Source organism: Solanum verrucosum, unplaced genomic scaffold (genome assembly GCF_900185275.1).
Source record: "Solanum verrucosum unplaced genomic scaffold, falcon-dt-bn FXZP01000268.1, whole genome shotgun sequence".
In the NCBI taxonomy this organism is placed as follows: domain Eukaryota; kingdom Viridiplantae; phylum Streptophyta; class Magnoliopsida; order Solanales; family Solanaceae; genus Solanum; species Solanum verrucosum.
This window is the reverse complement of record NW_026019957.1, coordinates 2,167,048-2,180,113: the sequence shown is the minus strand read 5'-3', so window position 1 is coordinate 2,180,113 and position 13,066 is coordinate 2,167,048. Positions and strand designations below refer to the sequence as shown.

General features: G+C 25.5%; 1 protein-coding gene across 1 annotated transcript; it reads right to left on the bottom strand.

Moving 5' to 3' along the window:
• Positions 1 to 840: 840 nt before the first annotated feature.
• LOC125814649 (probable carotenoid cleavage dioxygenase 4, chloroplastic) lies at positions 841 to 4,692 on the bottom strand. The gene is made up of 3 exons (XM_049494122.1): positions 3,332 to 4,692; positions 2,359 to 2,540; positions 841 to 1,025 (listed from the first exon to the last, which is right to left on the bottom strand). The coding sequence occupies exons 1-3, from the start codon at positions 4,690 to 4,692 to the stop codon at positions 841 to 843; spliced, it is 1,728 nt and encodes a 575-aa protein (XP_049350079.1).
• Between the last annotated feature and the right edge of the window lie 8,374 nt (positions 4,693 to 13,066).

Sequence of the window (13,066 nt, the reverse complement as noted above, 5' to 3'; positions counted from 1 at the left end):
TTTTTCTATCTCCCTTTGGCCAACTCAAACATATCGTTTTCAGCGGCGAAATCAAATTTTTTGATAATTAAGAATATTCAAAATTTAATATATATGTATGAAAAATATTTTTTTATCTATATACTTCATATAATTTTCTATACACATAGTATAATTTTTGGACAAAGAGTGTTCAAGTGATCACTCTGCACTACATGTGGCTACACCAACAATCGTATTGAAGAAACTTATCTAATATGTTATAACTTGGTCTCGCTTCATGTAGTAATAAAACACATCGTCACAAAATTTTAAAACAGTAATCTATTAAAATATTCTGAAATGGAAAAAAATAATCTTAAATATTCTTTTTAATCTAGGTGAAAAAAAAATCTAGGTGAAATGAAGAAAATAATTAAGAAAAATTGATCTTCTTATCATCTTATGTGCATACTTAATAAATTCAAGATCAATATTGTATTTACGTTGTACATTAGATGTGTACAGTTTTATTAATATAAGTATTAAAAAAAATTCCTACTATAAGAGAACTAAATTTTAAAGCTTTCACAAACTTTTACGTAAGCACCAACAATAAATATCAGGTAATTTTTGTCCATCAAAGTTAGGACAAATGAAAAAAATTACCTAGTGTTTTCTTGTCTTCCACTGAGTTTTGAACCTAAAACCTCAAAATTATCGACCACTTCATTGATCACTAGACCATACCCTTGAGTGTACGTTATTCATAATACATGAAAGTATAATGTAATTTCATAGTCATTTTATCTGAATGATGCGTGAACATAATCCACATAAATAGTGAAAATTTATATAAACAACCCAAACTTGACAACTTTCCTATAGCATGTTAAGATCACTTTCCTTCACAAATATCCCATGAAAACCATAGGGCACACGATGAGGCAATTTCACAACAGCCACAATTTCAAGATCATGAGTCTTGGCATCCATCACCATGAAACTTGATTCTCTTGTGCTCTCATTATGCATATAACACACCACATAGCCATTGTCTTCGTCAGCTGATTCAAAATATAAAGAATTAACTATATAATTAAGCATTAAAATATAATCAAAATATAGTTCATATATATTATACATTAAAATATTTTTTTGATCTATCTATGTTGTGCAAATTTTCTGACAAAGAGGGTGTCAATTGACTCCCCTTTGGACAAATGTGGCACCACCACAATCTCAATTATTTAAATGTGACAAAAATAGTTGTACAGGCAACAACATTAAAAAAAATTAATCGATAGGTGTCACGTAAAGTTTTTTATGTAGAGGACGTCAATTAACTCTTCTTGAACAAATGTGATTCCACCATAACATCAATTATTTTACTGTGATAAAAATAGTTCTTACAAATTTTCTAATAAAGAGGGTGTCAAGATTCTTCTTGAACAAATGTAGCTCTACCACAACCTCAATTATTTTATCGTGAAAAAAATAGTTGTGACATTATACTATTATAGTGAATAACAATAATTATTTTGATCTATCTATGTTGTCCAAATTTTCTGACAGAAAGGGTGTCAATTGACTCTTCTCGGATAAATGTGGCTCAACTATAACCTCAATTATTTTAACATGATAAAAATAGTTGTGACATTACTACTATGGTGAATAATATTATTTTTTATCAATCTGTACTACGTAAATTTTCTGATATAGGAGATGTCAATTGACTATTTTTGAACAAATGTGGCTCTACTACAACCTCAATTATTTTAACCTGACAAAAATTCTTGTGACATTGTATTATTATAGCGAATAACATTATTTTTTGATCGATTTGTGCCACGTAAATTTTCTGATAAAGAGGATGTCAATTGACTCTTCTTGAATAAATGTAGCTCTACGACAACCTAAATAATTTTAACCTGACAAAAATAGTTATGATATTATACTATTATAGCAACTAACATTAAATTTTTTGATTGACATGTGGCACAAAAATTTTCTAATAAAGAGTATATCAATTGACTCTTCTTGAACAAATATGGCTCCACCACAACCTCAATTATTTTAACTTCACAAACATAGTTGTGACATTACTATTATAACAAATAACATTAGCTTTTTTGAACAACATGTGCTACGTAAAATTTATGATAAACAGGGTGTCAATTGACTCTTTTTTGTACAAATATGGTTCCACCACAACCTCAATTATTTTAACATCACAAAATTAGTGACATTACTATTATAACGAATAACATCAATTTATTTGATTGATATGTGCCACTTTATTGTTATAGTGATTAAAATTCAGTGACCTTACGTGATATTAACCCGAACAAAATAAATAAATAAAAATATATATATAATGATTGGTTATATGAATTTTACCTGCAAATACATTGTCATGGTCCTTTGGCACAAAAAAGGGCTCACTACAGAAACAATTTGGTCCAAAAATTCTTGTGGCCACTATGCAATCAGGTTGTTGATCAATTTCTAACATGGATACATCCAATTTTACCACACCTTTTGCCTTTGGCAAAGGGTCTGCAATAGCTGCATAGATGTACCTTTAATAATGAAAACAAAAAATACATAGATAAGTTAACCACTAGTCCATTATCACTATTTTATTATAACTAATCTCAATAAATCGTAAAATTTCAGGCTAGCTTGTATGTTTCAATTGAGGCTGATATTTAAAATTATAGGAGGTGATATATATTTTGTGGTTAACTTATCACGTGATGGGTGCTTGAAATCACACTCAAAATCTTTTTAAATTTTTTTGTATAATAATCCGAGTGTCTAAATGAAATTTACTAACAAGTTTAAAAGACAGTCACTTCTTACAAAAGAGAAAGACCCCACTTAGAGAGAGTGTAACTCTTGTGATGTGATGATGTATAAATTTGATTAAAAAAATTACTACTTTCTTTATTTTATTTTAATTTAAGTGGATAATTTAATATAACACGAAATTCAAGATAATGAGACAAGAATTTTGAATTTTTCAATTTTAATTAGTCATTCAAAATATTAAACTCGGAAAGTTGCTAAATATTGAAAAGAGTATTCTTCTTGAACTAAAGTTAAAAAAATAAAACACTTGAATTGAAATGGACAAAATGTATATAAAATTGAGGGGGAGAGGAAAACAATTTACAAAAATTAGAAAAGACCGTGTGTGAATGAAATCATGTATAGGTAGCATTTGAATTTATATATCAAATTTGAGAGAACTCTTTTTTCTTCTTATTACTATATAGTAGGTCAACTTAACCTGATAGTTTTAAAAAAATCTAAATAATGCGAAACACAAATTTTTTTAAAAAAATCATAATTAATTGGATGTACGTACTTGTTCTTCTTGCCAATATAAGTCCGGTTGATACATGCCAATTCAAGATTCCTCTTGGACATTAGATTTCTACTTACCTTCCCCGTCTTCAAGTCGATTTTTACTTGTTCAATTGTTGCATGAACTAGGTCCAATCTTTTCAAAAAGTGCTCTATCGATAATATATTAGGAGCAGTCACTACTATCGTATCACCATTATCTTCTTCCCACGCATTTATTGCATGCATCATATTGAACCCTGGTACTTCAAACCACCTCATTTCTGACTCATCTATCGCGTAACGAGGAATCACCCCAAGTCGAGGTACTTTTCTCAAGTTGGTACCCACCGGTGCTCCACCGGTGATGAGCCCTAAAAGGTTCATTTCAATTTGTATATCGGGAAATATGGCATAATTTTTTGTAATAGCAAAGTCATGAACGACTGATGGACGTGTCATAGAGAAAATTGGTAGGTCATGACTTTTGACCCCGTTAGGGTGAATTCGAAAATAAGTTAAGTATGGAAATAATATTGGATCGTATCGAAAGGCAAAAACCTCATTAGTATTTGGATCGATTTTAGGATGGGCTGTCATATTTATAGAAAGATTTTCATCAAAATTGTGACTACCAATAGTTATGATATCACCATTTGGGGCCAATTTTATAGCATAAGGAATATCGGATTCATAAAGAGCAAATAATTTGCCACCAAATAGTGCCAAGCTAGTATTTGCGGGGCCAAAACCATTGCTTGGATCGAATTGACCAATTATAATTCGAGTTATAGACATTGCTCCGCGAATCACAAGGGCAATAAGGTTATTAAAGTCGGAGAAGACATTAGGAATGACTGAATACCCTGCTTTTTTCTCCACCAAGTATTTGTAAGTTTTGACATAACGACTACAAAATATTGCTTTACCTTGAGAAATTTTAGTCGAGTGAAGCATTCCATCACCATCAAAGAAATGGAAAGGTCCACGAGGAAAATATTGTGGGTTTGGGCCATTTCTAATGTAAGCACCGTTGAGACATGGTGGGAGGGTGCCTTTTACCACCTCACATTCTGTTGGAGGAAGTTCATCAACAGGAGCAAAGTTGTCAGACAAAACACATTCTGGATCAATAAAAGGATGACGTGGAGGATCGATGTACGTGTCGATGAAATCATCACATGCATTCAAGAAAACTTCTAGAAATGAAGGCTCTAATAAGGGTTTCTTTAGGGGTTTAAGTTTATTATGTTGTGTAGATGATGATTTTTTTGGAATGGCTTGTGGAGATGCATATGAAGATTTCCTATTAGGAGAAAAAAGAAGAGTTTTGGGGTATGGTAATAATAATGTATAAGTGAAGGAAAATGTGAAAGCATTCATAGCTTGTATACTTTTAAGAAAAATAGGTAAGAAAACTAATTAAGGAGCCTATTACATTTTCTTTGATAAAGGAAATATATAAGTCCGATGATACAAGGCCAAGGGGCCAGGGCTAATTTGTGGGGGGCACAACTATATAATACACGTGCCAAAATATCAATATTTTGGTCTTGTCTCTTAGCCTAAATGATTAAGCACCAAATATGTGAGTTCAGAAAAAAGGAGGGAATTCTAATTTCATGGTTCCTATTTATAATAGTAAAGATTAGGCAAATGACATAGTATAAGAAAGAAATTACTTCCTTTCCCCACTTTTTCATTAATTACCAAAAATCTCTTTTTTTAGTGTTTTTCGGATACATAATATAGCAGTGTGGATACTTAATATAGCAGCGCGGATACTTTAATTAATAACGGGCGGATACTTAAATTATTAAGTTGTTAGCAGCACAAATACTTAATTAACGGGCGGATGCATAATATAGCAGCACTGATACTTAATTAACGAGCGGATGCATAATATAGCAGCGCGGATACTTTAATTAATAACAAGCGGATACTTAAATTAATAAAGTATCCGGTTAAGTTGAATTGGGGGAAAATAAGGGATTTTTGTATTTTAGTAAAAGAGTAGGGAAATATTGAGAATAGGTAAAGAAGTGTTGTGTATTTAAGTAATTTTTCCTTTATAATACTAAACAAGTATTGCCCGTGTTAGCATGATCCAATGTTAACCGTTTGTAGTGGGTAATTTTGTGCCACTTTGAAACTATATTTCAATATAAACTGTATATCTACTCCGTACTAATTGACAATTGAACAGCAAAAAGGAAAAAAAAAAAACAAATAATCATCACAACAATCAAAATATAGTTTCGATTACTTAACATGTCATGTTCAATATTGAGGAAAACATCTATATCAACAACAAGGACATAAAAATTTTACGTTCACCACTTTTAGATAGACATGTTAATATCTCTAGACCAAGTAAATCATGATCTAATTAAGTTTCTCAGATCAACAAATATTTGTTCATTAAACTTCTTCTAAGGTTACATTTTAAACATACACCACATTTTATTTTATTTTTGTCTATACAAATTTTGATGATAAAGTGATATAATAGGGGGAAAAAAGACTTCTGCAGCTATCTATTATATCACAAAAAAAGTAGATATCAATTTAAAGAATATGATATCGAGGAGTAGTGCTTACTTTTGCTATTGTCTCTTATTACAAGTAAACGACAACAACAAAATAGATATTATGACATCATATCTATCTATATATAATAGGAGAAGAAAAAAGGACACATGTCAGCACCACAAAATTCAAAATTTTAAATTATAAATAATTAAATATTATATAACTAATTAAATATTCTAAATTCAAAATTCGAAATAAAAACACAAGTGTCAAAATCAATTGGTTATAAAACTCCACTTCAAATCAGTTAAAATATTCAAAATTCAATTTTAAAAAATTTATATCTAGGACAGATTTAATATTTTAAAAAAACTAATTTATACCTTTTAAAAAAAAATGCATTTATATAAACACGGACAAAATGTCATCTATTTTTATATAAAAACGCTGACAAATGTCATCACAAAAAAAAAAAGTCTATTTTATTTTTATTGTCGTATAAAAAAATTGCTTTTTAATATCGTATAAAGCGGTTTTTTAAATAACTTTTGAATCTGCTTTCTTTTGTTTTGGATGCTGATTTTTTTTTTAAAAAAAAAGTAGCATTGAAAAAAAAAACTGAATTTGTTTAGCAGATTTCTAAAAAGTGCATAAACGGTTTAAATTCACAAAAAGAGTTTTAAAAATAAATTTTAAATTTCAAAAGAATTCAAACACACGGTTTGCAAATCTCTCTAATTAATGAGTTAAAAAAAACAGTTACAGAATTGAAACTATTTATATATATGCTAATACTACAGTGATGTTGGCAAACCATTCTTTCAACTTTCTTTTCTTTGTATCAGTTTTTGTTCTTCTTTTATCTTTGTCTTATTTATATGTATATTCATTGTTCTTCATTTTTGCTAAAATTGTTCAATCTAAATGATTTTGATATTTTTTTAGTGCGTTTGTGTGTCACTTCAAAATGTGACAGTTTAATATTTGGAAGATTCTTGGGGTATAAAATCAACACTAGAGGTAAGTATTTATAATTTTTTATTTTAGAATTTAACAAGTTTGTTCACCGTATTAATTCATGTCTCTTTTTTAATATAGATTTTTAATCTTAGCGCAAGAAAAATTTGTCATGATCATAAATTTAATACAAATTTTTAACATATGTTTTTATTTGATTGTATAAACAATCATGAAATGATCTCAATATTTTGTTGAAGTTATCTAAGATTCTATACTATTTTAGTAGTATATTTTGAGTTTGTTGGTTTGATGCTTAAGTTTTAATTAGTCGAATAATTAGTGTGTTGATTTTGTTTTTTTGATACTTTCTAATAATGAAGTAAGAAACTATTTAAAAATTTTAAAAATTATTTTTTTAAAGAGTTACATAATATTTTTAATTTATATTTTTAAATTTTAAATTCAAAATTTTGAATTGAGAGTGGTTAATTAATTTTTTTAATATAAGTTTAAAATTAGAAACAAAATATGTAGTTTTAAAACTAATCATAACCATTTAAGGATAATATTTATTATAATCTTAAATTTTAACATTTCTATTTAGACTAATTAATAATTAGTTGGCCTAATTAGTTTTAAGGATCACGCATTACCAGTCTTTTAAGCCTTCTGTTTATTTAGTTTAGTTTTTATTTCATGGCCTTTAAGTAGTATTGTTGTGAAGAGTATGATGTTTAAACATATGTTATTTACGTTTTCCTATAAAGTTTGATAAAACTATTATTTGTCTTATAGATGGGACATCTTTGATAATTCTATCTTTTTTTATTAGAGCATGTTTAGATAGATTTATAACTAATGGTTTATAAGACAAAAGTCACAAAATAGAATTCCTAAAATCCTATTGCATCATAGAAAAATAATTTCCTTATTAAAATTAATTATTTGTAATTTGTAATCATATTAAATTCTAAACTAAAATTTTAAAAATTAAGTTTTATTAAAGAATTACTTAAATTTATCGTGATATAACCATTTAAAAAATATATAAAATTTATATTAACATAACGATTAAAAAATCTAACTATATAACAAAGGAGAAGAAAAAGTGTCAAATGTCAGCACCACACTAAATCATAAATTAAAATTAATTATGTGTATGTATTTATTTTAAAAAAAACTCTAACGTTGTGGTCCTTTTTTTGTGGAAATGTATATTTTAAATTTTAGCCATCTTTCCACAATCTCCTGATTTAAAGAAAAACAAAAATGTAGATAATAATAATAATAATAATAATAATAATAATAATCTATATATAGATATATAATTAATCTGTATATTATAAAAATCAGAAAAAAACTTACCACAAAAAAGAATTAAATCAAAATCTAACAATGTAAAAATAAAACTATTTTTTTAAATAAACCCGTAAAAAACATAAGTCATCAAATATTGAAAATAAAAACTTATAAATAAAAATAATTGTTATATATTTTTAACACGTTTTGGACTCTTAAAATTTTTATAAATGTTTATTGTCAGCACTACCAAAAAAAACAAAATTTGTAAATTATTAAAATTAATTGGAATTCTAAAAATAAAAATAGAAATTTCAAACACTAAAAAGAAAATTAAAAAATATTTTTTAAAAATGCTCAACGTTGTGGTGCTTTTTTATGGAAAGGTATTTTTTAAATTTGAACCATCTAACTGCACATTTTTTATTTAATAATAGTGAAAAAAAAAAAGAAAAAAAATTATTTTAACTGCACATTAACTTCCCACTTCTATCCTAAAATAAAAAGAGTGGTTAGCGATAAAATATTCAAACAAACAGATAATTCTTCCTCAATCAACGTAACTGTTTTCAAAAAATTTCTTTATCCTTCTTAAAAGAAGGCACAAATTTATGATTATAATCGAGTCAAGAAAAAATGATCGAGAAAAATCAAGAGAAGTTGAACAATTAAGTGAGCAATTCATATCTCAAGAAAGAGAAGTTCGTTGCAAACTATGGTACTGAACAGACTTTGTGGTAATTATGGAAAAATCTTACTTTTTTGAGGCCTCTGCGTTTTTCTTCCTATTTTGTTAGGAAATATGTTGTTTTTTTATGTACTATATAGAGGATTAAAAAAATGATAAATAAATTATGAAAGAAATTGAAAACTCTCAAAAATGAATGTATTATTTTATTTTATTTTTAATTATGTTGTGACTATGGATTATTTTTTTATTTTTAATATTGAGTATGATAATATTTAAATGTGAAATAATTTATCTTTAGGTTGAATATTTCCAAGATTTTGCATATATGCTTGAAAGTTTTTTAAAGCAATCATGAATTCACATAAGTTTTATCTTTATTTTTTTTTAAATGGAAGGAACCAAGAAAGTAAGTTTATTGATCAAAGCATAAAATCAAAAGACATCAATGAAGATAGTTTCATGAAATAACATTAGTGGCCTAGATAGTGACGAAGAATCTCTCAATAACATTGAAAAATTACATGAAGATCATCTCCATATTTCAATGTTAAACTTTCACTCTTTCAACGAGTAGAGAATTAGTCAAAAACTTTTAAAATTGAGAATTTTTTCCAGGAAAATATATACATATACGCATCTACATATTAGAAATTAAATATATTATATTTTAAATAATCTGAAAGTTAATTATATGTTTTATAATTCCATTACTTTTTGTTTTATTTTATAATTTTTAATACTTTTTTTATATTTATTCATTTATATATGCAACTTCAGATTATGATCACTAATTTAATAATTACATAAAATTAATTTTATATAATCTATTAATTAAAATTAAAATACAATTTACAAATTTTAATCAATCTTTTTTAATCTGTATTTGAAAAATAGACGGAAAAAGAATGCTATTTTAAAAAAATTTATGCAAAAAAAAATAGTGAAAGCATATATAAAAGGTGTTATAATGAAGTTTATTAACATTATCTACTTCTACTAAATTACACGTAAAAAATATTTAAAAGAAAAAACTAAAAAAAATCTAACTGTAGACGTTAACTCTCTACTTCTAAAATTGTTTTAAAAGTTGTTATAATAAAGTTTATTAAAATTAGTTTATAAATAACTAAAAATTAAATAGTTTGAAATTGCAATTTAAGATAATAAAATATAAATAAAAAAAATGTAAAAAAAAATAAAAAAATTATATACCCGTAATAACATAAATCATCAAATATTGAAAATAAAACTAATAAATAAAAAGGTAATTGTTATATATTGTTTAACACGTTTTGGACTCTTAAAAAATTTATAATGTTTATTGTCAGCACTACCAAAAAAAACCAAAATTTGTAAATTATTAAAATTAATTGGAATTCTAAAAATAAAAATAGAAATTTCAAGCACTAAAAAGAAAATAAAAAAAGAAATTTTTTTTTTTTAAATAAGCTCAACGCCGTGGTGCTTTTTTGGGAAAGGTGTTTTTAAAATTTGAACCATCTAACTGCACATTTTTATTTAATTATAATGAAAAAAAAGAAATAAAAAAAATATTTTAACTGCACATTAACTTCCCACTTCTAACCTAAATAAAAGGAGTGGTTAGTGATAAAATATTCAAACAAACGGATAATTCTTCACCAATCAATGTAACTGTTTTCCAAATATTTCATTATCCTTTTTAAAATTAGTTTATAAATAACGGAAAATTAAATAGTTTGAAATTGCAATTTAAGATTATAAAATAAAAAATAATTTGATTAAAATTTTAAAAATATGTGTAAACTTACTCAGTAACCACCACAAAAGTTAAATTTTTTTAATAAAAACTGCAAACTCAATAAAAAAATTAAAACAAGAAAAAAGGTCAACCTCTGCCCCCAACACAATATACATATACATGCATAATCTCACACATTAAAAAAGGGCAAAAAGCTTTTGGAGAGAACAATTAAGAAAAATAATTGATTTCGAAAATATTAAGACACATTCGTATTTTTAGATTGCATTGTATCATTATTAAAATACATATTAACTAATTATAAATAAGTATTAACTAATTATGAATACGTGGCTGAAATAATTGTTCCATGCATAATGGAGTCTTTTAAAAACAAAACTTATATGGAATTCACAAAATTAATTTAAAAAATTTAACAATTTAAGTTTTATAAAATAAAAATTTTAAACCTAATAATTACTAATATGGACAACAATGAATTTGAAATACATTCAGTTGTTTCACAAAAATGTAGGCAACAATGAATATGTTAAAATAACAGTATTTATAATTAACATTAAAATAATTTTCAATGTTATTAAATTATTTTCAAACTTTTGAGAAATATTGTCTTTAACATTTATAACTGTTTTTCAAATATATCATCTCTCAACTCTTAATGAGCCTATTTTTATGGAAATGATTAATTACATTCCCATAATATATGGCTATATAATCTAAAATATATAAATCATGTTTTTAATGTACTTAATTTTTAAACTATTCCATAACTTAATGTAATGCTTATTAGTTATAACTATCACATATTTAACTTTTATAGTGGATATACAATTTTTCAACTCAAAAATAATTTTTTTTATAATTGAAGAGTCCGTCCTCCTTTTTTATATATATAAAAAAATGTTTAGCTTACTTAGATAACACTTAGAGGAGTAGAAGCGTAGACACTTGATCAATATGAAATGAAAAAAGAGATGTCATGTATTTTTGTACACAACTTTTAAATTGAACATTAACATGAGGAATTTATTATTCAGATAAATATTTTATAATCATTATGAAATTTTTTTGAAAATGAATAAATTATTTAGTTTACGCAAAATCTCTCCATTGAAAGAAAATAATAAATAATTTTTTTTCATATATTAATTTGAGAGAGTGTACCAACATATTCTCTTAATTCTTTCATTCTTATTTATTTTTAATCATAATATATTTTTGAAACGTTTGTATAAGAAATATATAATTATAATATTTAGTTTTATCAAAAATGTTATTTGATGATCGTGCACATGCATTTATATGATTTGTTCCTTAGTTATATAAAAAATTATGATATTAAGTATATTGCATGAAAAATATGATGATAATTATATTTTAATAAAATCAAAATGATGTAATATATTTGAACAATTAAATAATTTTTAATAATCTCCGCGCAACGCGCGGGCACGTATACTAGTATTATTAAAAGTGGAAAGAAATTTAAGTAAAAGTTAGATATTTTTTTGCCCTTGTATTAAATTAAAATATTATAAACATTTAATAAATTAAATATTAAAAGATAAATCATCATATTAGTACATGAATATCTATTTCCACTAACTCTCCACTGTGCAAATATAATAACTATCACTAATTATGTTTATTATTATTTTTTACTCCCACCTTCTCATCCAAGATCTCAAATGGGCTAATGTCATAGTCATGACAATTGTTTGTGTACTGTGTTCCTCAATTCTATCCTATAAATAATGATATTTGACACAATATTATACACACCTAAAACAGATGAAACAATACTAATAAAATTATATACTCTCTTCTCTTGTATCTTTTTATTTGATTTATGTAATGTTTATGTTCCTTATTTGTTATTATTGTATAGCATTCTAATATTCTGTTATTGTTATTATTGAGAATTTATAGTGATTTGTTACTTTACTGACCCTATATTAAATTAAAATGTTATAAACTATTTAATAAATTAAATATAAATGACAAATTATCATATTAGTGCATGAATCTTTCTATTTCCACTAACTCTCAATTATGTAAATATAATAACTCCACCTAATTATGTTCATTATTATTTTCAATTATGTAAATATAACAACTCCACCTAATTATGTTCATTATTATTTTAACTCCCACCCTCTCATCTATGATTTCAAATGGGTTAATACAGGGGCGGAGCTACTATATAAGTAGAATTTAAGGCATTATATTGAATATTTCCAAATAATGAATATCTCAAAGAGAAGATAAGAAGACACATCCACAAAAAACAGTGTATGAAGATAAAAAAAGGATTCATTTTCCTCAAGTTTTGTTTCTCTATCTTTTTAGGTTCTACTAAAGTTTTCTTCAAGTTATGATATTTTAGTTAGTTGTGTTAGCTGAAAATACACATGAATTTTTTTAATTCTTCTTACTACAGTTTAAGAAGGTAGGTATATATATATGTATATATATAACGACTCATTTGGTCGTTTTGAGTACTAGTGCTTTTTATTGCATAAAAGACTCTTTCG

What these genes read in the sequence shown, in the direction of transcription:
- LOC125814649 (XM_049494122.1), bottom strand. Translation starts at nt 4,692, where the DNA reads ATGAATGCTTTCACATTTTCCTTCACTTATACATTATTATTACCATAC. An exon ending in TATATTGGCAAGAAGAACAA is followed by an intron (nt 2,541 to 3,331) that starts GTACGTACATCC and finishes TCATTATTAAAG; the next exon opens with GTACATCTATGCAGCTATTG. An exon ending in CCATGACAATGTATTTGCAG is followed by an intron (nt 1,026 to 2,358) that starts GTAAAATTCATA and finishes ATTTTGAATCAG; the next exon opens with CTGACGAAGACAATGGCTAT.